Source organism: Podarcis filfolensis (assembly GCF_964270895.1).
Source record: "Podarcis filfolensis genome assembly, chromosome: 13".
Classification (NCBI taxonomy): Eukaryota; Metazoa; Chordata; class Lepidosauria; order Squamata; family Lacertidae; genus Podarcis; species Podarcis filfolensis.
In genome coordinates, this window is record NC_139615.1 from 45,028,544 (window position 1) to 45,054,330 (window position 25,787).

The 25,787-nt window shown below is 46.8% G+C and overlaps 1 protein-coding gene across 1 annotated transcript; it reads left to right on the forward strand.

The window, feature by feature from the left end:
- Window positions 1-7,430: 7,430 nt before the first annotated feature.
- FOXI3 (forkhead box I3) lies at window positions 7,431-24,578 on the forward strand (the record flags this gene model as incomplete). The annotated part of the gene is made up of 2 exons (XM_083583291.1): window positions 7,431-8,166; window positions 21,722-24,578. 2 exons carry the CDS (start codon window positions 7,431-7,433, stop codon window positions 22,291-22,293), a joined length of 1,308 nt encoding a protein of 435 aa, XP_083439417.1. The 3' UTR covers window positions 22,294-24,578.
- Between the last annotated feature and the right edge of the window lie 1,209 nt (window positions 24,579-25,787).

Below are 25,787 nucleotides of genomic sequence, written 5' to 3' on the forward strand. Positions count from 1 at the left end.
TATTTGTCAAGACAATCTCTGGATTAATCTTCTGTGGATGTTCACCCTCTGGGCGTGTTTTTTTGTGTTTTTTTTAAAGCCAATTAGGATATCAGAGATCATGATCAGCTGATATGGACTATTTGCCATGAGTGCTTGAGGTGAAGAGACCATTGCGAGGTTTTCAATTAGAGAAAGGTCTAAACTCTGGTTCAGTAGCTCAGTTGCGGGAGAGCCCATTGTTTGATCTTCTAGAAATTATCCATTTTAGCAGATTAAAGGATTTGCTTCTATTTCGCCCCACCTACGAAATCTGGGTGGTGGTCCAATTCTTAACAGATAGAAGAGGTATATCACAGTGTCTAATTAAAATATATATATAACCACACAGCGGGGAGAGGGAAAAAAGCAAACTTCACTTCTGGGGAAATTCACATTGATTGCTCCCCTTTGATGCTGTTTAATTGCTTTACTTATTGTTCCCCTTTATACCATAGATCAAACCAGCTGCTCCTCTCTCACCTTTCAGCCTTTTATATTCCGAGAATGACTTCAAACCTTCAGCTGGTGAAATGATAAATGTAAATTCTCTGCTGAAATCGCCTGACTTTCATGAGGTCTCAGATTATCCTCAGCACCTGCCCTTTGGCATACCTATTTGAACCTATTAGTTAGCGGGTGAATCACTGAAACAGAAGAGTTGGAAGGGACCCAAAGCACCATCTAGACCGACCGCCATCAATGCAGGAATCACAGAGAATCTCACAGACTTGACCTGCCCAGTGACAGGGCTTCCTTGGTGAAATTTCCATGTTTTCCAAGTTCCCTCATGAGCCATAGAAATATGTGTAGAGTGGTTTACAAGTTCATGCGAGCGTTGCAGGCAACATTGTTGTTTAGTTGTTTAGTCATGTCTGACTCTTCGTGACCCGTCGCACCAGAGCACGCCAGGTACTCCTGTCTTCCACTGCCTCCCGCAATTTGGTCAAACTCATGCTGGTAGCTTCGAGAACACTGTCCAACCATCTCGTCCTCTGTCGCCCCCTTCTCCTTGTGCCCTCCATCTTTCCCAACATCAGGGTCTTTTCCAGGGAGTCTTCTCTTCTCATGAGGTGGCCAAAGTCTTGGAGCCTCAGCTTCACGATCTGTCCTTCCAGTAAGCACTCAGGGCTGATTTCCTTAAGAATGGAGAGGTTTGATCTTCTTGCAGTCCATGGGACTCTCAAGAGTCTCTTCCAGACCATAATTCAAAAGCATCAATTCTTTGTCAATCAGCCTTCTTTATGGTCCAGCTCTCACTTCCATACATCACTACTGGGAAAACCATGGCTTTAGCTATATGGACCTTTGTTGGCAAGGTGATGTCTCTACTTTTTAAGATGCTGTCTAGGTTTGTCATTCAGATCCTTAGCCTATTAGCCTAACTATTATTTTGCGAGTATTTCTGTTTAATTTATCTTAGCAGAAATTATTAATTTTTATTTATTTATTTTTTGCCTGCAAAATGGTTTGACTACATTTCATATTTTGAGGGGGAGCCAGAATTGGTGAGCTTTTTGGGGGGAGCTTTAACTATCCCCTTCATGGTTCACTGCCTAGCCGTGGCGAAGGGGCTTGAATAACTCAGAGAAGCTATGAGCTATGCCATGCAGGGCCACCCAAGATGGACAGGTCATAGTGGAGAGTTTTGACCAAACGTGATCCACCTGGAGGAGGAACCGGCAAGCCACTCCAGTATCCCTGCCAAGAAAACTCCATGGACAAAGACAGCAGGCAACATTAGATCGCACAATTCATGGTGGCCACACGTGAATTATGTAGTCCAGCGGTGGGAAACTTGTCCAGCAATATACGCTGGGTCACAATTCTCATCAGCCCCAGTTAGCCTGCCCACCGGTCAGGGATGATGGGACTTGTAGTCAAACAATTATTTTGAGGGTCGCAGCTCCCAATCCCTGAAGTACCTTATTTCTCACTATATAAGACAATGTTTTTTTTATTACAGGGGTAGCTCGGGTTACATACGCTTCAGGTTACATACACTTCAGGTTACAGACTCCGCTAACCCAGAAATAGTACCTCGGGTTAAGAACTTTGCTTCAGGATGAGAACAGAAATCATGCTCCGGCGGCACGGCAGCAGCGGGAGGCCCCATTAGCTAAAGTGGTGCTTCAGGTTAAGAACAGTTTCAGGTTAAGAACAGACCTCCAGAACGAATTAAGTACTTAACCCGAGGTACCACTGTATTAAAAAAGTTAGAAATTGGGAGTCGTCTTATACACAGATAATGCAGAAGAGGGACGGGCAATTGGTGGCAGCCATGAGCAGGAGATTGTCAGCGGCGATTTGGCGGGTGATTGGTGGCTGCTGCGGCAAGGCCTGCTGGCGATTGGCTGCTGCTGCGGGAATTGGGCGGGCAATGGGCAGCTGCTGGCAGAAAGTGGGCAGACGATTGGTGGCTTTGGCGAAGCATGTGATTAGCAGTGGCGGTCAGGCGGGTGAGTGATTGTTGGCAACCCCCCCCCAAAAAAGCTTAACAACTCTGGGCAATCTCCCCCCATTTCCTTAATTTGCTTTCCCAAAAAATAGGGGGTCGTCTTATACACAGGGGCATGTTATATACAAAAAAATACGGTAGTTTCTGCCACTGCCTCTCAGTGCCCCATCTGCAAATGGGTATAATACTGATTCACCTTACAGGATTGCTGCAAGGATTCCTCAAGTAAGGCGCATATGACCACTTTAGACAGAGTATTATATAAATGCTAGACACTATTCTTATTATTATCATCATCAAGTGCCTGCCTATACTGTTTTTTACCTGATTCTTTCTTTCTCTTTCTTTTTTTAAAAAACAAGCCTAAAGACCTGGCTCCAGGTATTTAAAGAGAACATAAAGTGGAAGAATATTTAATGAAACTGGTGTTATAAACCGCCTGAGATTGCAATCTCAGTATTAAAAAAGCAAAGCCAAAACACTGCTGATATGTAATTTTTTGAGGAAGCAAGCTTATAGATTCAGAGATTTAAATCAGCCAGCACCTTTCTTGCACTCAGTTTACAAGCATTACGGTCTTGCTCAGGGATAGGCAAACTTGGCCCTCCAGATGTTTTGGGACTACAGTTCCCATCATCCCTGACCACTGGTCCTGTTAGCTAGGGATCATGGGAGTTGTAGTCCCACAACATCTGGAGTGCCGAGTTTGCCTGTGCCTGGTCTTGCTTAAGTGTACACCTAATGAGTTCTAAAAGGGACGTGGGTGGCGCTGTGGGTTAAACCACAGAGCTTAGGACTTGCCGATCAGAAGGTCGGCGGTTCGAATCCCCGCGATGGGGTGAGCTCTCGTTGCTCGGTCCCTGCTTCTGCCAACCTAGCAGTTCAAAAGCACATCAAAGTGCAAGTAGATAAACAGGTACCGCTCCGGCGGGAAGCTAAACGGCGTCTCCGTGCGCTGCTCTGGTTCACCAGAAGTGGCTTAGTCATGCTGGCCACATGACCTGGAACCTGTACGCCAGCTCCCTTGGCCAATAAAGCGAGATCAGCGCCGCAACCCCAGAGTCGGTCACGACTGGACCTAATGGTCAGGGGTTCCTTTACCTTTACCTTTAAGGAGTTCTAAGGATACACTCTTGAGAGTCCCATGGACTGCAAGAAGATCAGACCTCTCCATTCTTAAGGAAATCAGCCCTGAGTGCTCACTGGACGGACAGATCCTGAAGCTGAGGCTCCAGTACTTTGGCCACCTCATGAGAAGAGAAGACTCCCTGGGAAAGAACCTGGTGTTGGGAAAGATGGAGGGCACAAGGAGAAGGGGACGACAGCGGACGAGATGGTTGGACAGTGTTCTCGAAGCGACCAACATGAGTTTGACCAAACTGCGGGAGGCAGTGGAAGACAGGAGTGCCTGGCGTGCTCTGGTCCAGGGGGTCACGAAGAGTCTGACACGACTAAACAACTTAACAACAACAAGGATACACTTGGAAATAGTAAATCTTAGAGAAATCAGTGGGGGAGGGAATGCAAACTTGAGTTTGCATTAGTTAAGGACTGGTTTAATAATCCCCTTTGTTAGAGAAATGCATTTCTCGTGGATCTACCACCACGGACCAACTTTCACACCACCTGATGTCACCGCAGAGGCAAAGCTGAGCAAGGCATCTGCCCACACATTCAGCTTCCACTCACCGAGAACTGTGCCAAATCACGTGTGAACCAGCCCATATTCACCTCGAAGCGAAGCGCGCTGGACTCTGCCTGTGCGTAATAGTTGAAAAGGCCCGGCGTTTATCCTCCTTTTTGGAACAGAAAAGGCGCGCTGGTTTTCCAGCGAGCCTCTTCTCCTAACCCAAACCAAGATGCACAGAGAGACGCACGTCTAGTTTCACCCCGTTTACATTGGGCTTCTGGCCAAGTTGTAACGCGCGTCGGATACCTGTGGGGGGCTCGTGGTTATGGGAACGCACCCCGAAGCCAACTTCTCCGAATTAAAGCTCTGAAATGGGACCAGCCCGTCTCCCTTCCGCGCACCCCGCTCCTCCACCGCGATCGCCAGGGCTTATGAATAACCAGCAACACACACTAGTACTTCCTTAGCATTAAATGTGTCGACCGAAAGTTAGAGCGCTATCCTTCGTGAGAAAAATGTCCGTTGCGTTAAAAAGAGTTGTCTTTAGCATATTTATTCGTTCTCGTGCTTACTTACACCACATTTCACTTTGGGAATTTTTTATTTTATTTTTACAAGGGATGCTTCTTACTAAAAAATTGCCCAGCTAGCATAAAAGGCCACGCCACGAAGGAAAAAAACCAAAAAACATTGTCCTGATAAATCCGAAGGGCATTTGTATATGTTGGGGGGCGGAGAAGGAACTGCCGTAAAATAAACTATATTGGCTTTCAATACGAGAAAAGCGCACCGCAGTTTTACGCACGCTCGTTTTCTCGGCTTCAAGGCAGCGAATGGGCCTTTTTGCTACCAGGGTTTATTTAATTCTGGCTGGATCAGAGCCTCAGATTTTCCTCCCGCTCCACTGCCCTGAATTTTTTCACACACACAAAGACATATATATAAAGGAGAGAGATTTGGATACAAGCCTCGGTGATTTAAATAGAAATTGCTTTTCGAGCCACCGTTGTGCTCAGGTTGAGGCTTTAAAGTACCTACGAATAAACTTTAAAGTAGGTTGCTATGAAGGCGCGTCCGCAGGAGAATATTTACAAAAAATAAAATAAAAGCATCCGTCCCTGAACGGCAGGGATGAAATATTATGATTTTCTCTCTCTCTTTCTCTTTGCAACCGATTTATTTTCATCCCTGCAGAAAAGGTGGCTCCAAAATCGTTGTTCGGATCATTTGCAGGGTAGCCTTTTTTTTTTAAAAAAAGAACACTTTGAAAATTCTGCTTTTCGCGAGAATAGCGCCAGAAATAAAAAGTGGGAATTTTAAACTGAGTGGTGTGGGTAGAAAGCCATTTATCTTCGAAAGTTTGCCATTGCCTTCGCGTTTTCTGCCCAATAGCCCTGCGAGGCCGATGTGGCGAGGCTCGAAAGGATGCAAATTTTAAGTGGCAGAAAAGCTTCAGAAATGCCTTTTACGCACCAATAAAATGGCAGAGGAAAATAGTGGTCAAGTGCATCATAAATAGTTCGGACGGGATTGAGGCAATCCCAGATCAGGGATCAGGAATTAACACGCAATTCTGCTCATGGTTTCCTGGAAGGGTGTCCCATGAAGTTCCCTGGGATTTACTCTCATGTAAGTGCCTCGTGGTGTCTAGGATCACACCCTGAGAAACGGCCTCTTCTGATCTCAGGGTGGAACCAAAATATAGTAGATGCACAGAAATCTCTTCTGAATGTTTCAGGGAAATCGAAATGATTACTTAAAAATGTATATATTTTAAAAAACTGTTCAAGGCACCAGTGCGTCGTCGTCCGCGTACGATACAATTTCATTAAGTATTTTTTTTTTATAAATCAGGCAATTTTCTTTATGCACACCTGTTGACTCACAACTGAAAGCAGGTTTTCGAAACCACGTGTTTCTTGGAAATCTAGCCAAGGGAGTGCTGTTTAATTCATTGTTAATGATGATTAATGAGGCATCTGTACCTCGTGGATGAATTCTGATCAAAACGGTACTCTTCAGGTGCTTTCTGCTTTGCAAGATTTCGTAATATATTCTTCCTCGCCGATTCTAATTTTATTTCGTTCGTTAATTAAAAGATAGACACCTGGGAGAGCTGTAGAGCTAAACATCTGAAGGCGACTGCTACATGCGGCGGGAGATAAAAGGAGGTGAATTCCCCAAAATTAGAAATGTCCCGAGTAAAACAACTGAATTGTTTCTCACGAACTAGGGATGTTGGGGACGCAGAATTCAGTCTCCAAAACTGCATATAATGAACGCCAAAGATTCGAGAATCGAGGGCGTGATATATTATTATTATTATTATTATTATTATTATTATTATTATTATTATTAACCGAGCTGATCAGACATTGGAAATAGAAAATTGAGTCTGAAATAAAATGAAGATGAGCGCGCTGGAGGGGGTGGTGGTGAGTGCGAGCTGGTTTTGTTTCATCTTGGGCCAAGCTATTATTTACACGGTGTAATATAATTTGCACCCATCCTGTCTGACCAGATGGAGTGATGGAATGGGCTTTCGGGGCGCTGCAACGCGAACACGCGTAGACGCTGGTTGCATGAAGTATTCTCCCTGGAGGCGATCCTGAAACGCCTTTCGAATCGCTTTCCTTGGGATCCGAAGCCCCTCCAAGTAGTCTGACTCCGGACTTCCGGAAAGACCAAGTTTCGCTTGTCGTCGAAAAGTTCTCTGCGTTCTTCCCTCGCCTCCCAGGGCAGCTGCAAGGGAGCAGCAACTTCGGAGAGGCGAGGGCCCCCGCAGACACGAAGCGGGGAGCCTGAGCTGGGGCGAAAAGGGCCGTCCTGTTACTCGGAAGTAAGCCCCGTCGAAAGCGCGAGGGCAGCATCTCCGGCGAAAAGATGCGCTGGGACTGAGATCCCCCTCATTCTACCAACACATTCAACTCATTGGTTCCCCTCCTACACACAACCTGTCCCACGTTCACTTTAATTCCACCCTCCCCCCGACGGGCAGAAGCAAGCCTCGTCGATCCACAAGCGCTTCGCCGAGAGAGGAGGACCGGAGGAGGGGACCCCCGGGGCGACCGAGGCCAAAGGACGAGATCCCCCTCCCTGGCAGCGGCGGCGCCTCCGCCCGCCCCGTCGACGGGCTGCAGCCGCGCCACAGCCCCTCCTTCTGGGATCAGCCAGCCCCGGGCCCCGGGCCGGGAGGCTGGGCAAAGCGCGCGGGGGCTATAAGGCTCGTCGACGGCGGCAGAGAGGCAGCCCCCTCCAGGCTGGCCCAGACGGCTCTGGGCGGGGACTGGTCCGCCTTCGCCGCGCCTCCCTGCCGCCTGGGCCATGAGCGCCCGCGAGCTGCCTCACCAGCCCGCGCCCCGCGCTCCTCGCTCGCCCCCGACGGCGCCCGGCAGCCCCTTGGCGCCTTGGTCTCGGAGCAGCAGCAGCGCCCGGGACGCTCCCGCCATGGCCGTCTACTGCAGCGAGGCTTTCAGCGTGTATCCCCAAGCAGCAGCAGCCGCGGCGGCTGCCGGCACGTCGGGGCAGAGGCAGCCGGGCGCCGCGTACGCACTGGGCGACTACGGGCCACCACCGGGCGCGGGGGGCTACTTGTGGGGGGTGAGCGGCGCGGGCCCCTACGTGCCCAGCGGAGGGGGCGTCGGGGGTACCGCAGGAGGAGCAGCAGGAGGAGGAGGAGGTGGCGGTCCCGGGGGCTCGGGAGCCCCTTTCCTGCCCTACGGCTGCCCGCCGAGGGGCGTCGGGGCGCCGGCGCTCTTGGGCTCGGCTGCGGGGCCGGCGGGCGGCTCCGGGGCGCCGTCGGAGCTGGGCTGGCTGAGCCTGGCCAGCCAGGAGGAGCTGCTGCGCCTGGTGCGCCCACCCTACTCCTACTCTGCGCTCATCGCCATGGCCATCCAGAGCGCGCCCGAGCGCAAGCTGACGCTCAGCCACATCTACCAGTACGTGGCCGAGAATTTCCCCTTCTACAAGCGCAGCAAGGCCGGCTGGCAGAACTCCATCCGACACAACCTCAGCCTCAACGACTGCTTCCGAAAGGTGCCCCGCGACGAGGACGACCCCGGTGGGTGCATCGCCGCGCGTGGGGATGGCGGGGAAGCGGGGGGAAAGAGTGCCTCGCTCTGAGCATGGGTGGAGAGGCGCATGGGACAGGTGTCCCCCGCCACTCCAGGCTAGCATATCCCCCCCCAAAAACACGGAATTTTAGGGTTGGGAGAGAGAGACCCTATCTGCATTTGCAGGAATCTCAAAGCATCCTTAGCTGGGATTTTTAAAGTCAAATTTAAAACCTTTTCCCCCCAAATTTTTTTTATTGGTTTTCACAATATTATAAACAAACAAACACATAAGACAAACAAACATAAATCATAGCCTTATTGAAAATTACACTTATTAACTTTCTTAAGTGACTTCCGCGCTTCCCCTTGGTTGAATTTCGTTGCATATCCTTTTAACTGTTTCCCAAATCACAATTCTTATAAAATTTAACTTGAACATGAACATCCTTAAATCTTCACCTTATGAAATTAAACATATTAATTCATCACTTAACATAAATAAAATCCTAAGCCCATTAAGTATCTGCAAGCTATTTCTGGTTAGTTTAACTTAACAAATTTAACTAAATAATCATTAAATTTGATCCACTCTTCCTGATACTCCTCCTCCTTCTGGTTGGGGACTCTTCCGGTTAGGTCGGCTAGCTCCGCAAAATCCATCATCTTCATCTGCCATTCTTCTATTGTTGGTAATTCTTGGGTTTTCCACTTTTTAGCTAACAAAATATGAGCAGCAGTTGTGGCATACAAAAATAATTTAACATCTTTCTTGGGCAATTCCAAACCTGTTATTCCAAGAAGAAAGGCCTCTGGTTTCTTAATAAATGTATAGTTGAACATTTTTTTCAATTCATTATAAATCTTTTCCCAGAAGTCTTTCACCTTGGGACAGGTCTACCACATATGATAAAAGGTTCCTTCCTTTTCTTTACATTTCCCCTCTTCGTGCTTATAGGATTGTACTGCTAGCGTCCTTAGGATCAGGTGGTAAGCTGTACAGATGGCCTCCCGCTAAGCCTCACTTCATTCAAAAGAGAGACCCCTTAATGCTTTCTATTTGCCGAGCATGTTTGCACATGCAGTTGCAAAATGCATGCACTCCTTACCCCTCCCGCCATTCCTTAAGGGAAGTTAGGATTTTGGACCTCGATAGCTGGAAATATTTCAGGATTAATTACGGCAGAGTGAAAGGGATGTGATCTGTGTGTGGTATGTGTTCAGCTCTCCAACTCGACATGCCTTGGAGCGATGCGCTTCCCTGCTGAAAGAAGCGGAGATTTCTTCGGCCTTGGAAAGGAACTTCCTTTTCCGATCAAATAAGGTGCGTTATCGCACCCAATTCGTAGTAACGGTCTTCCTTTGCACATGGGAGAATTAGAAATTCTCGCTCATATACACGCCGGCACATAGATTTGTTCTGGGAATAAGCAACCTATCTTAAGTGATCTCAATGCAAGCTCTGTGGAGTTTGATTCTTGAATACATGCTCTTTTGCCTTAGTCCCAATCTTGTGCATTTTGTTTTCTAGTTACAAAATGGCTTCTGTCAGCATCCTATGGGAGAGAGCAATAGCTTAGTCATTGTGCGTCTGCTTTGAACACAGAAGCTCCCATGTCCTGGGATTTTTGGATAAAGAACAGTATATAAACTGAACATATAAATAAATGTTCAAACCCCAGCATCTCCCGAGAAGTCTGAAACCCTGGATAACCTCTGCTGGTTAATGTAAACAGTAATGTGCTGATGGACTGAGGATAAGAGAGTTGCCCATGGAAATCATAAGAAGCCATTTGCTTCATAGAAGGATTTCTATCCCCTTTCTGTCTTTTTAGAAAACAAACAAACCCCAAATGGTATGCAATGCGTATTTAAGAACTGAATTGCTCCCAGTTAGCTCATAGATGAAAAATTGAAGATCTTTCCCCTCCCTCCATCTGCAATATGAGGACAATAATTCTGATCTAATTGTTAAGGATTCTTGAGGTAAAGTTTGTGATGTGCCTTGAATACTCAGAAGTTCCCTATAAACTCTGCTGATCGTCCCGTAACTGGGAGTTTTGGTACATGAATTTGCCATTGGGCATTAAGTTAGCAACTTTGTTGACAACCTCGATGATTTCTGCGTACCGCATACAGAGTAAAAGAGTGCTGCAAAGGGCAGCTGCTCCTCAGCTCTTTCTAGGCATGCTAATCTGTTCACAGGGCCACCAAAATTAAATACTAGGTGCTGCTCATTTCCATCCATACAAAGGCAGTAAAAGGCTGAGATGTTTGGGGAGCTGGTCACCCCCTTTTCTCCGAGCCTATATCTTCACGCTCTTCGCAGTGTTAGATAACTGCTAGATGTCTGGCCCGCAGATTGAAATCACAGTTAAGTAGCAACACTCTTTGCATGTTTCTGCATAGATTGCTATTCTTCGTTTTCTTTTTAAAGAAATTAAATAGCAGTTGGAGTGTGTGGGGAGGTTTAACTTCCATCGTGGCCCCGATCTGGATTTCCACACAGACACACCTGCAGCTGTTATTTGCGTCGAAAATACACAGTAATGCAGGTGTTGAGATATGCGTGACTAATGTCTCAGTTCATTTGGCCCTTGGTCCCAGAGAAACGCACCTGTGGCAACAGACCACAGAAAGCTAAAGGTTCTGATTCCTTCTCCTGTTGACCTAAAATCATGCACCCTTTTATATGTGGATGGGCAGACATGTGAACAGGCCAAACATGGCCGCCTCTGTCGCATCTAATATGAGCCTCGGCTCACAGCTTTGTTTTGTTTCCGTTTCTATTTCTAGTGTATGCAGCTTGTAAAAATCATTTTATATGGACATGCAGGATAAAAATAATAGGGCAACATAGCATTTGTATGAACTAAATGCATAGGGAATATAACAACCACCACCATCTGGCTGGGCTTCCCCAGCCACTCTGGGCGGCTTTGGGACTAACTTTTTAGCCCTGTATGCATTTTTTTTTGAAAACTCGTAAGAATTATTACTTATTTTGCAAGAATTATAGACCACTTAACTAAAAGGAAGTTGTTTTCATAAAACAGAATTAAAAAATTTCATTTTAACAAATCCATAAAAGACTGTAAAAACCGTAAGCATAATGAAATTATCAGAGTATAGGTACAATAGACAGTGTTTTAAAAAGCTAATGCTCGTGATAAAATTAGTTTCCTAGGTAGATAAAAAGATTGTTTTTTTAAAAAATAACAATAAAAAAGCTGGAACGATAATATGCTTCAACTTTTATATAGCTTGTCATAAAATCGCAGCAAAGTGAAACCACAGAGCAGGAGCAGCAAAAGCATTCTCACAATTTACGACACTTCACCCCTCCCCAAAGGCTTGGACAAAGATGTTCATCATCACCTGGCGATGAAAAGGAAACAGCGCTGCGGCGAGACACACCCCAGAGCAGGGGCTTTTCCGTAGGCACAAAGCTGCCACAGAAAAAGCCCTTACTGGTCTGCAGTGCCCATCATCCCTCACTGCTGGCCTTACTGCCCGGGGCTGGCGTGTGTATGAGTCTGACAACAGCCTGCTTTTGCATCAGACGCAACTTGGGCCAGCCCAAGCTCAAGACATTTTGCCACCCGAGGCAAAGAGCAAGATGGAGTCCCTCTCAGTTCCACAGACAGAAGCCGACCGGACTGGAAGCTGGACCAGAATTTCAACGCTGGTGATGAGGCTTACTGTACCTCAGGCAGCCGGCTAGTTTAGGGGTCCCCGGACATATCCAGGTCTGTACCCCAAAAGAGGGAAATGGCCAGGAGGAACTGTCGTGGGTGGTTGCTGTCACTGCCCCCAGCGCCGCCTAAAGTGACTGTCTCACTTTGCCAAATGGAAGTGCCATTCCCAAACTCCATGTTCCTTGGCAGTCAGGTTGAGATGCCCTAAGATGAATCGTGTGCCGCAGACGATGACTTTTTTAGTAAAAGAAAAACCAACGGCTCAAGCAAGCGCTAGGGAGGAATGGGTTAGAGTTTCTGTTTGGAGAAGCACTGCTCTTGCACACTGAATGAGGCAGGGAAGCTGACCTGGACAAAGAGACAAGAAGGAGAAGCTTGCTGAGATGCCTGGCTAAAAGTTGTGCTCCCTTCTCAGAGAAAATTACCTCAGCGGTGAGGAAACCTAGCTGTACACAGCTGTACACAAACATAGATTGTGTACGTAGCTGTACACATTCACACTTTCTCACTTACTGCAAAATATTTTCCGGGGATAAATTTGTAACTGAGAAGCTGGGCTGCAGCTTAAATGAAAATTGGGGATCCTTCCTTCCGTGAACAACCGTGAGGAGGAAAAGAAAGGGCAGTTATTTCCTTCAGGTGAACCACAATCTACTGATCCCCAGCTTTCATTTTTCTTTTTTCACAGAAAGAGTGTGTTTCGAGCACTCGTAGAACCTGAGATATGAGGTAAAATGTACAATTCTCCATTTTTTCGGTGAGAAAAAAAGGTTCCTCGGTGTGTTCTCCTCCCAAATTTGGATACCCATGCCCCGGGCGATGTGGGGCTTGTTATGCCAGACTGTTATGTCAGTCGTTCTTTGAGGGGCGTTTGTGGGTGCTATTGACGATGGCAAGAGATAAACTGGGGACATCACACGTGTGTGTGTCAAGGGTGGGAGAAGATGCCACCTTATCCTACATCCACGGAGGTGTTCAAGTGCCCGTTCAAATGGTCGTACAAGGAATGTGGCTAATACAATTTCTCCAGATGGCTTGAACAAGTGTTACAAGTGCGGATCTTGAACAGAAAAATAATAATCTGCAGCTTAGAAAGACTTAATTTCAGATGAACGAGGCAGGGATTTAAGGGTGATGCGCATCCTGAACGCTTGTCGACTTCAGATTTTAACAGCTGTTATAATTGGCTAGAAATCCTCCTCTTTCATAACAAGAAACCAGCTTCTGCCCGTCGTGGTTCATTGCGAAAATATGCTTAAAAACAGATTTATCTTTTAAAGCACTTGCGTGTGCTTTTAAAACCAGCTCGTGAACGCATGATCTTTGGAACAGTTTGCAGATGGGAGATTCTGGAAGAGGAGGTTGGGAAGAGAAGAGGCTCTCTGTCATGCCGTAGATGGTATTAAGTTTGGGCGTGGGGAAGGCAGATTCAAACCCTTGCTCAACCAAGAATGCTACTTCCATCACAGGGCCAGCCAATGGGGTGCTCTCCAGATGTTGAACTACAACTCCCAGCATCCCTGAACATTGGTCATGTGGACTGGGACTGATGGGAGTCATAGTCCAACAACATCTGTCCTGCTTTTATTCCAGTTGCTTCCTAATCTACCTTCCCGGGTGGTTGTTGTTGTTGATAAACGAGACAGGAGTTCTGGGCTATGCGTGTCTTGTACGCACCTAGCTAGGAGGCAAACCCACAACACCCATTGACAAAATCAGCATCCAGTTATTGAGCAAAAATTGGTGAAGAGATATCATGTAATTTCCGTATGTGAGGTTTAGTTCACCGCTTCTTATCGTTGTTACAGCAGAACAGAATACTTGTACAGTGGTACATCTGGTTACATACTTAATTCGTTCCGGAGGTCCGTTCTTAACCTGAAACTGTTCTTAACCTGAAGCACCACTTTAGCTAATGGGGCCTCCCGCTGCCACCGCACCGCCGGAGCACGATTTCTGTTCTCATCCTGAAGCAAAGTTCTTAACCTGAAGCACTATTTCTGGGTTAGCGGAGTCTGTAACCTGAAGCGTATGTAACCTGAAGCGTATGTAACCTGAGGTACCACTGTAATACAAATGAAGCACCTTGATCCATGTAGGATTTTTCTGGGGGTCCGCAGGGGTCCGCATACCCCTAAACATTTTTGTGAATCTAAGTTTGGCCTCATTGAGGGGCAGTATTTCAATGTGAGTAGGAAAATGAGAGGGACGCGGGTGGTGCTGTGGGTTAAACCACTGAGCCTAGGACTTGCCGATCAGAAGGTTGGCGGTTCGAATCCCCGTGACGGGGTGAGCTCCCGTTGCTCGGTCCCTGCTCCTGCCAACCTAGCAGTTCGAAAGCACGTCAAAGTGCAAGTAGATAAATAGGTACCGCTCTGGCGGGAAGGTAAACGGCGTTTCTGTTCGCTGCTCTGATTTCGCCAGAAGCAGCTTAGTCATGCTGGCCACACGATCCGGAAAAACTGTCTGCAGAAGTGGACAAACGCTGGCTCCCTCAGCCTGTAAAGCGAGATGAACGCCGCAACCCCAGAGTCGTTTGCGACTGGACTTAATTGTCAGGGGGCCCTTTACCTTTAGGGAAATGAGAGTACCGCTAAACATTTTTTTCGGGGGAAAAAGCACTGCGTGTAAGCCTGAGGTGGGAAGACAGTGGATTGGAATCTGCCGGTAGATCTCTGGACGATCTGACTCCTGAATTGTTTAGCGACGAAAAGAACTCCCCCCACCCCCTGAAATTAAGCTGCCAAAATGAAGAAAGCTAACCAGGAGTGGACTTTGGTGTGAAAGGAGCCGAGTTCAGTTCTGGTGCTGAAATCAAATTCCTAAGCACAGCACATAGAATTCTAGAGTCGGAAGGGAACCCAGGGGTCATCCATTCCAACCCCCTGCTATACAGGAATCCTACCCACAGCCAACCCTGGGTCGGCCCGAACCACCAACCTTCTGGTTAAGAGCCAGACACACGGACTCATTGCGACACAGAGGTGCTCAGAGGCTCTCTGTAATGGAGCACTAGGGGCAAAAACCTCCAGAAATGATTCAACAAATCCGAAGTCCGCTCGCTCTGATATACAGTTGGACTCACAGGCTGATTGAAGCAAAAGCCGTTTTACACTTCATATATTAAACTGCAGTGTAGAATGTCAACTGCAACAGTTTTCTTGGCAAGAAGGATTGAACAAGTCTCCTTTTCCCGCAAGCATTCACTGCTTCCAGCTCCCTGTCTTTGTTTACCGTTAAAAACAAAAAAGGCAAACAGAGATGGAGAACCTGTAGCCATCTAGATTTTGTGGGATCCTGGTTGCCATCAGCTGTGTGAATCATTTGTTAGAAGTTACTTGGTTTCAGAGCCCCAAAGGGAACAACACACTGATTAAGGAAATGATTTATTTCAGTTGTAATAAAATATTTGGCCTCTGATGCCCGGCCCTTTGCAGAACAAAGGATACCCAGTTTAATGAGCAGCAAGCATGAGGGAGAAGTAAGATTCTAAGTAGTGCAGACAGGGCTGTGGATCAGGAGGTGCATTGTACGTGGGATTTAAATAAAGGCTTCCGTAATTTTTCAGCCGGCTGCTCCTGAAGGTTGGGGGATGTTCTGAAGTGGTCTTGTGCGAGTGCGAGCACTGGAATTGAAAGTGAAAATTGAGAAGTCTGTGTTTGTATGTGTGCGCATGTTGTATGTATGCACCTAGCTCTTTGGATCCTGGCCAGAACCAGGGAGTTATGAACAGGGCTGGATTTAGGTTTGATGAGGCCCTAAGCTCCTGAAGGTAATGGGGCCCTTTATATGTCCAGCTGTCCTTTGTCAACAACAAATTTCCGCTGGTTTTTTGTGTTGAATATATGCTGTATGGTAATTTATGGACCTAATAGCTATCTGAAGCCATTTGCACATACAGCGGTCCCTCGGGTTAAGTACTTAATTCGTTCCGGAGGTCTGTTCTTAACCTGAAACTGTACTTAACCTAAAGCACCACTTTAGCTAATGGGGCCTCCTGCTGCCGCCGTGCCGCTGGAGCACGATTTCTGTTCTCATCCTGAAGCAAAGTTCTTAACCTGAAGCACTATTTCTGGGTTAGCGGAGTCTGTAACCTGAAGCGTATGTAACCCGAGGTACCACTGTAACAAAATATGTATTTTACCAAAGTGATTGATATAGAAATGAGAAAATCAGTGATATTTTAGGGAGCAGGCTAGCAGGCAGGTCCCATTACTTAGATTACAGGAGCCTACACAACACAAAACACTGTTGCTGTATGTAGGTTTTATCTTATTTGTTTTTTATCTTATGTTTTGGAAATGTACATCCAGTTGTTTTTTCCCTTAAATTTTTTTGGGGGCCCCCAAGAGATTGGGGCCCTAAGCTACAGCTTGTTTAGCTTATACACAAATCCGGCACTGGTTATGAACGTGTCACAACATTTGGTAGTGAAGATTTCGCAGTTTTATTATACAGCAGCGCGAACTTAACCTGGTAAAAGAAGAGGTTCTAACTCACGAAGTCAAAGTGAGCTGCGATGATTTCTAGAAACTAAAAGCTCAAGTCTGAACGTCCCAATTTAATTTTATAAACTCGAGCCACACTTTTCTCACGCATAAAAGCACGTCGTGCAAAAGGGGTGTGTGTGTGAAAAACAACACAAAATTTCACAAAAAGCCAAACGATCTCAAATAAAACATCAGCCTTCAGTCGGTTACTGGGATCTGCAAACCTGAACATTCGCTTGGTGACCTAAGTTGCATGCATTGCTCTCTGGTTAAAATCCTGGGATATGTTTAGATGATCATTCCCTCATTTGTAGGATTGAGTGTGCTCATTTTGGGTCCAGGCCTGAAGCTTCAAGTACAAACATGGGTAAAGATGGTCATTTGCCAGTTTTCTTTTATATATATATATATATATATATATATATATATATATATATATATATATAATTTTTATTGATTTTAACATATAAATTATAAAATGTACCACAAAACTTATCACTTATACAATCTTTTTAGACTTCCATCAGCACCTCTGATGATCCACCGTTTTAACCACTTCTTATGCATTTCTTAACTTCATATTGCCTTTACATCTCTTAACAAATCATCCTTCCCCTTCTCCATTTTTGCAATACTTCCAATAATACTCCTCACAAAACGTCTTGCAAACCTACAAACGTCGTCTGATCTTCACAAATACTTTTCAAATAGTCCGTAAATTTACTCCAGTCTTTCGTGAATTTCTGGTCCCGCCGGTTTCGAACCCTTCCTGTTAGTTTATCTAGTTCTGCATAGTCCATTGACTTCATCCTCCATTCTTCAATCGTCGGTAATTGTTCTTGCTTCCATTTTGGGCCAGTGATATTCTTGCTGCTGTTATTGCATATAAAAAGAGCTTATATTCCTTTCTATTTATATCACTCCCAACAATGCCCAGTAAAAATTTGCCCGTTTTCTTAAATGGAAACCCTTTTCTTAGTAGCAACCTGTCTTTCAAACTTGGTTCGGTGGTATCTGGCGAAAAATACAATCACTGCTCCGAAGTTTCCTACTGTTAACCAAACACTAGGGTCATGATCCAGGAGCTCCTGTGTGGCTGTGTGAGACTGATGGGGACCCCATATTCTGCCCCCTCCCCAATTGCAATATGCCCAACTATTTTGTGCTGTGGGAGCTTCATGCGTTCGTCCCGTATGTGGATAAGAACACAGTGAACAGCCAGATGCCTTTGGGAAGACCTGGGTGCAACAACACTCTCTCTGCTTGTGATTCCCGGCAGCTGAAACTCGGGGCATCTTGCCTTCTGTCAGTGGAGGTAGAAAAATGGGACCAGTAGCTCCCTTTCTTCCCATAGCCATTCCTGAAGAGAATGGAAAATCCAAGTCATTTATAGCTGAAAACGCTTCAGTACTTGGGAGCTGCAAAGCACAGAGCATTAGGACCCACCACTGTTTATTTCCTTGGGGAAATACAGTGGTACCTCGGGTTAAGAACTTAATTTGTTCTGGAGGTCCGTTCTTAACCTGAAACTGTTCTTAACCTGATGAATTATTTTGTAAGGTGAATTATTTGAATTATTGCAAAAATGGCAAAGAGGAGAATTATTAGTTAAGATAATTACAGTGGCGCCTCAGGTTAAGTACTTAATTCGTTCCGGAGGTCCGTTCTTAACCTGAAACTGTCCTTAACCTGAAGCACCACTTTAGCTAATAGGGCCTCCTGCTGCTGCTGCGCTGCTGGAGCATGATTTCTGAGGTAAAGTTCTTAACCCGAGGTACTATTTCTGGGTTAGCGGAGTCTGTAACCTGAAGCGTATGTAACCTGAAGCGTCTGTAACCCGAGGTACCACTGTAAATGTAAGAGCTTGGCATCGAGTTCTTGCATAACAGAAACTTGTTTCGGAGCTGTTTTTTCTCGGTTGAACTGCATACGTACTGCATTTTCAAATTTGAACGGTGGCTTTCATTTTTTGTACATGGCATGTCAGGGACTGCAGACTATCATCAGCAATGGATTGATCTAGAAGCAGATTTAATTAAAACACAGGTTTATTTGTTTGAAGCTGTTTTGGTTGGTGTTAAGTGCAATAGGGAATGAATGAGTGAATGAGTATCTACAGTGGTACCTCGGGTTACATACGCTTCAGGTTACATACACTTCAGGTTACACACTCCGCTAACCCAGAAATAGTGCTTCAGGTTAAGAACTTTGCTTCAGGATAAGAATAGAAATTGTGCTCCGGCGGCGCAGTGGCAGCAGGAGGCCCCATTAGCTAAAGTGGTGCTTCAGGTTAAGAACAGTTTCAGGTTAAGAACAGACCTCTGGAACGAATTAAGTACTTAACCCAAGGTACCACTGTATGTCTATACACACATGCCTTTCAGCAAAGATGGATAAATATTTGATAATTGCATAGTAATTTCTTATACTTCCCAGTGAACTCTCCCTCCCTGCCAAAAGCTTCTACATTATAAGTTTGCTAATATGGATTTCTCCACCCCCAAAGACTCATAGAGTTGGAAGGGACACCCGGAGTCATCTAGTCCATCAACTGCAATGCGGGAATCTCGACTAAAGCATCCATGACCGTTGGCCATCCATTCTCTGCTTAAAAACCTCCATTGAAAGAGAGAGTGGACCACCTCCTGAGGGAGTCTGTTCCACGGTCAAAACAGATCATACAGTCAGAAAGTTCTTCCTGATCTTTACTCAGAATCTGCTTTCTTGTCCCTTGAAGCCATTGGTTCGGGTCCCATGCGGCAGAGCAGCCGAAAACAAGCTTGCACCATTTTCCATGTGATAGCCATCTTCCGATATCTAAAGGGCTATCATATCTTGCCTTGGTCTCCTCTTCCCCGGACTAAACATACCAAACTCCCTCAAAAATTCCTCACAAGGCTTGGTTAATGATCTGTTAAGCGATTCAAAGAATTGGTTAGAAATCCTTCGGTTTCGATCCTATACATCCATGTACCTCAACATCTGCCCCATTGAATTCGGCGGGAATTGCTTTTGTGTGGACATCAATAGGATTACAGTGGTACCTCTGGTTAAATACGCTTCAGGTTACATACGCTTCAGGTTACAGACTCCGCTAACCCAGAAATAGTGATTCAGGTTAAGAACTTTGCTTCAGGATAAGAACAGAAATCGTACCCCGGCGGCGCGGCGGCAGCGGGAAGCCCCATTAGCTAAAGTGGTGCTTCAAGTTAAGAACAGTTTCAGGTTAAGAACGGACCTCCGGAACGAATTAAGTACTTAACCCGAGGTACCACTACCACTGTATAACATAATAATTCTTAGTGGACTGAAAGTAGAGATTTTATAGCTTGTTAAGTTTTATCCCTGGTACAGTGGTACCTCGAGTTAAGAACTTAATTTGTTCTGGAGGACTGTTCTTAACCTGAAACTGTTCTTAACCTGAAGCACCACTTTAGCTAATGGGGCCTCCCACTGCCGCCGGGCTGCTGGAGCACGATTTCTGTTCTTATCCTGAAGCAAAGTTCTTAACCCGAGGTACTATTTCTGGGTTAGCGGAGTCTGTAACCTGAAGCGTATGTAACCTGAAGCGTATGTAACCCAAGGTACCACTGTAATAAAAAACATCGTCTTATACAGTGAGAAATAAGGTACTTCAGGGATTGGGAGCTGAGACCCTCAAAATAATATCCCTGGTACAGTGGTACCTCGGGTTAAGAACTTAATTCGTTCTGGAGGTCTGTTCTTAACCTGAAACTGTTCTTAACCTGAGGTATCACTTTAGCTAATGGGGCCTCCTGCTGCCACCGCCGCGTCATTTCTGTTCTCATCCTGAAGCAAAGTTCTTAACCCGAGGTACTATTTCTGGGTTAGCGGAGTCTGTAACCTGAAGCGTCTGTAACCTGAGGTACCACTGTATGCCTATTCTTTTCTAGTCCTCGGTATGGGAGCAGGCAGTGCTCTCCCCCCCCCCCCCGAAAAATAGGTGCTGGTACTCACCATGAAGTTGTTACAGTAAGTGCCACACCTTTTAACAACAAAGAAAAGAGGTACCGGTACTGTGTACCCTTGAGCACCCCCTGGAAAAAACAACCACTGGGACTGGGAGCCTGTGCCCCCTGGAAATGCTGCTGAACTACAGCTCCCATAATTCCTGACCGCTGCCCATGATGTTGAGGCTGATGGGAGATGGATTGCAGCAACACCTGCGTTCCACAGGTTGCCTAGGTGTAATGATCTCAGGCAGGCAAGCAAGCCCCGATAAGAATTCATGGGTCTCTGACAGTTTTAGGGTACGTTTATTTACAGTTAAGGACCTGGTCTGTGACCGTAATAATAAATTCATTCAATATTTACAGTTAACATCCAGAGTGCAGCTCCGAGCCTGCCGCTCTTAGCTACGAGTCGGTCACACTGAGTCTCCACCCTTTCGCAGCATGAAGGGCGCCAGAATCCAGTCCTTCCTCTCTTGTACTTCCGTTGTGTTGTAACCCTTTCAGCTCTTCTGGTTCGGGGAGAAGGTGGGTGAACTCTCCACCCCACCCCCGCTATCAAACAAAGATCCCTCTAAACACTGCCTCCCTCCTGGTTGCATAGCAACCCCCTCAAAGCCGTCTATCTCCTCCCCTCTCTCTGCCTGCGAGCTTTCTGAGTCTGCTGCTATATCTGAGTCTGAGAACTTTTGATGAAGGGTGGCTGAACTAACCCACTCCTGCTCTATCCGTGGTTGCAATCCCTTGTCTCCAGAGTCAGACTCTGGCTGCCTCTGTACTGACATTCCTTCATCTCCAGAGTCAGACTCTTCCCAGATGTTCAATTCAGCCATGTCCCTGACGCTAGGCCTGTAGGACCTTTGTCTCTCTTTGTATCTCTTTGGCATTACAGTGGTACCTCTGGTTGCAAACGGGATCCGTTCCGGAGCCCCGTTCGCAACATGAGCAGAGCGCAACCTATGTCTGCGCGTGCACGGGTCATGATTCGTCGCTTCTGCCCATGCGTGTGACATCATTTTGAGCGTCTGCGTGAGCGGCGAAACCCGGAAGCAACCCGTTCCGTTACTTCCGGGTCGCCACGGGACGTATCCTGAAATAACACAACCTGAACCGAACGTAACAAAAGGTATGAATGTACTTATAAAGGTATCTATATACCGTTGATATCATAAAACTATACCACAGAGGGTTTACTACAATAGAAAAACAATGAAACCAAACGACAGCTTCTTAAAATGTTTAAAAACAAGTTAACATAAATTACGCATAAATTGTGGACTACACAACTCCACAAATGTTCGGAACGGGTGGGACGGGACTAAGATGCTATTCGGGGAGTATGCGGTTCTGCAGTCTAAAGGAAAGGCTTCCCTTTTAACCCCCTCCTCTCTTGTCATCCTTCAGGAAAGGGAAACTACTGGACCTTGGACCCGAACTGCGAGAAAATGTTTGACAACGGGAACTTCCGGCGCAAGCGCAAGCGCCGCTCTGACCCCACCAGCTCTACAGCGCCAGCCGCGGCTTCCACGCTGGGGACTCTGAAGTCGGAGGAAGGCCACGCCATCCCTTTAGTCCCGGGGAAGCCGTGTGGGGAAAGCCCCTCCTCCGATCTGGAGCCGATGGCGTCCATGAGGGACCATTCCAAAAGCGCCTCCCCGCCTGTGATCGTCTCGCCCGCAGCCGGATGCCTCAGCAGCTTTTTCAGCAGCATGAACTCGCTGAGCAATGGCGGGCGCCTGGCTGGGAGCCTCAGCAGTGACCTACACCACAGGAATCTCCCTGCGGGACACCCGGGTGGTTGCAGCTTCGCCCAGGAAGTCGCCCCCGCGGAGCAGCTCCAGCGAGTTTCGGCGCCCGCTGCTGCCTACTACAGCCCCTTCCACCCCGGCAGCGGGGGCCAGTCAGGCCAGTACAACCACTTATACAACTTCACAGTCAATAGTCTCATCTATGCCCGGGAGGGCACTGAGGTGTAGAGCCTTAAGGGGTCGTAGGAAGAGGCCAAGTTTACGTTTCTGCACCCAGGAAGAACGTGCCTTTCTTGTCGTTTCTGAAAACAGACTTCACGCAGGGACACCTGTAACGCCCAGGAGCGAAAGTGTTTGAAAGATACGGATCTCTCTTTTTCATATATATTGGAATGGGGGAATTGTGCAGCCCAGCCTGGACTAGACAACTATCTTTCTCCCCGTTGCATTTTGCAAGCAGGCCACCGAGAGTCATTTGGACTGAGCAATCGGTGCTGAAATGAAATCGAAATTAGGGCCAAATATAGAAGAAGAGTAGCCACCGAAGTACTGCTCGTTGCTTGGGTTTGTTGCTTGTTTCTTGAGTCTCTGTTTACAAGTGTTGTGGTGTAAGAGAGACAGATGAAGAGATTTTATGAAGTGCCTTGAAAAATGTAATAAGAATAAGAATAATAATTCTAGTTGCCTTTGCCAGTCATGGCTTATTTGAAGCTTCTCTTAGATCCTAAAGCTGACCTGACAGGTGCTTATATCTATCCACCCCCAGCCCTATTTCTGCAGTCTACAGACAGGCACCAAACTTAGGTTTATTGAGCCCCTGGTGGGCTGGCGACCAAGATGTCGCAAGTGCAGGCCTGCCCTTCTCTATGTAATGCCACACTGGCTCCTGCTGCAATTTGTTTCCTGTTATGTGTCTCACTGTCTGCTGTGGTGAAAATACACAATTTACATCATTAATTACACAAATTCAGTTGTCGTTAGGGTTGCCATGTTTTGACGAGCAAAACAGGGGACACATTTGCTGACTTCTGCTTTTAACTACAGATCTCTATGATGACTCTCATTTTACATACCGTATTTATTGCTCCATAAGACGCACTTCCCCCTCCTAAAAAGTGAGGGGAAATGTGTGTGCATCTTATGGAGTGAATGCAGGCTGCGCAGCTATCCCAGAAGCCAGAAGAGCAAGAGGGACACCAATCGCTCTTGCTCTCCTGGCTTCAGGGAAAGCCACACAAAACCTCTTGAGCGCAGCCGGAGCGCTCCTCCCTCTTCGCTCAGGAAGCTTTGCGTTGCTTTCTTGTTTTCCTCCTCTAAAAACTAGGTGTGTCTTATGGTCGGGTGCATCTTATGGAGTGAAATATACGATACCCATAAAAAGGAGGACATGTCCTGGGAAAAGAGGACGTGTGGCAAACCTACCGGGTGTTGAGTTATTCCACCCCATTCATTTCACTGCAGAGAAAACACGGTGCAAAGGGGGAGATTGGGGGGTAAACAGTGGCAGAGCAAGCCAGTCGGGCACCTGGGGCGGCGCACGTGCCCTGCCCATGGAGGCACCGTGGGGCCTCCAAAGAGTCTGCCTGCCTCCTCCCGCTCAGCCACCCCACAGCTGAGGGGGAGACGCCGGGCGGACCGTTTGGGGCTGCGCGGAGCCTGCAGGGCGCTCAAGCCACCGCGTCCCTCCCAGGCGAGATGTGTGACTCGGACGCGCTGCAGGCCCCACAGTGAGTGTCGCCCACCATTTTGTCACCCCCTCCCTCTGTGGGGACATCCAGGGCAGACCGCACCTACCACATCCCCCTTGCTACAGCCCTGGGTGTGATGAATGACATAATGTTTACAGCAGGGGTCAGCAAACTTTTTCAGCAGGGGGCTGCGTCCACTGTCCCTCAGACCTTGTGGGGGGGGGGGCAAACTATATTTTGAAGAAAAAAATGAATGAATTCCTATGCCCCACAAATAACCCAGAGATACAGTTTAAATAAAAGGACACATTCTACTCATGTAAAAACACCAGACAGGCCCCACAAATAACCCAGAAATACATTTTAAATAAAAGGACACATTCTACTCATGTAAAAACACGCTGATTCCCGGACCGTCTGCGGGCCAGATTTAGAAGGCGATTGGGCCGCATCCGGCCCCCGGGTCTTAGTTTGCCCACCCATGGTTTATAGGCTAAAATCAACAGTAGCAGCAAATACTGATTGTATTCGCTGGATTGAATTGTGTTCCAGACATGGGACGAATAAAGGACCTTCCCCCCTATTGTTCCCATCATGGTCGGCATTCTCCGACACCCTTACCTGTCCTAACCCAAATGTCGCAGTCGTGCAGAAGTCTACCTGACGAAAGCTCTGTGGACTTTGGGAGGGGGGACTTCATGCAAGTTTAGCAGCCGTATTTTGCAGCCCAGACTACTAGCACACTTGACTGAGATCAGTGGGGTTGGAGCTGAAAAAGAAGTCTTGTTGCACAGCTCTCCTGAGACGGTACTACTTCGGAGGTGGCCTATGAAGGACCAACCACATCTGCTGTTGGGTCCCCAGAGCACAGATTCACACAAAGCAGCAAAACGTCCTTGCAGGTTATTAACAGGGTTTTATTTGAAGTGCATATATGCAGAACAAAGGTACAGGGCGATAAGTTCGCAACCTGCACACCCAGTCAGGGTGCGCCCCCTTTATATAGATTTGCAGAACACAATACCACCTGATTTCTTGTAAACCGAAAGTTATGGCAACTTCCTATGTCCTTACATGGGCTTGCCCCCCCCTTTCCTTCCTGCACCAGCCTCTCCACGCCATGAACCTCGACACGTGGTCACATGTAAAACATGTGATTTATACTAATAGCAATAAGGTGGGGCTTTGTCTCCTGCGTCACCCTCCTCCCTTTCAACTCGCCTCCTTGTCTTCAGTCTCTCCCCCCCCCCCCAATCTGGGGCCACAATATTAACACCCATTCAACCTTGCTCTTATCTTTTACCCACCTAAGCCAGACATTCCAAAGAGAGGCCCATTTTACTGTAACATTTAAGCAATAGAAAAAAAACCCCTGTCCCTCTGGCTGGTGTAGAAACCTCCCCCGTTTGGGATAATATAGAACAATATTGTAATATGCCCCTTCAGCCTATATCTGTATCTCCACATTGACAAGATCTCCCTGCATGTAGAAAACCACCCATGTCCCAGAGACGGCTTCTGCTGTGCTGTTTTTCCTGTGTGCGGGTGTGTTTTGTCAGGGAGTCTGCAAGCACGCAATTCTACACCCGCCTATTCTGAAGCGATCTCAGGAGCTCTAGAAGGGCTGTGCGATTTGACTGCTGTGATCATAGATCCTGAGCCCTTGTTTCCACGTGATACATTCAGACCTTGGTGTCAGGATCAGGGATTCATTTGTTTTCTTCTGGCGCAATCACTTTGATGTAAGCTTAGTACCAAAGACGTAAAGTTGTTAGCCTTCCAGTTTGACCAGAACAAAGGCCTTGGGTATATAGGTTTAGTTAATAAAGAATAAAACAAACTTTTTTATACCTACAGTTTTGTAAATTATGACCTTGACATTGTACTTATTTATAATGCTTTTGGGAAAGTTTACTGTTTTGCTTTGGTAGTTTACTAAGGAAATTTAGGCACAATGGGAATAAAATGTTTAAAGTTGTTCCATTTTTTTAAAAGAAAAGACAAATTCTTCGTCTTCTATTCTTGTGTTTTTGC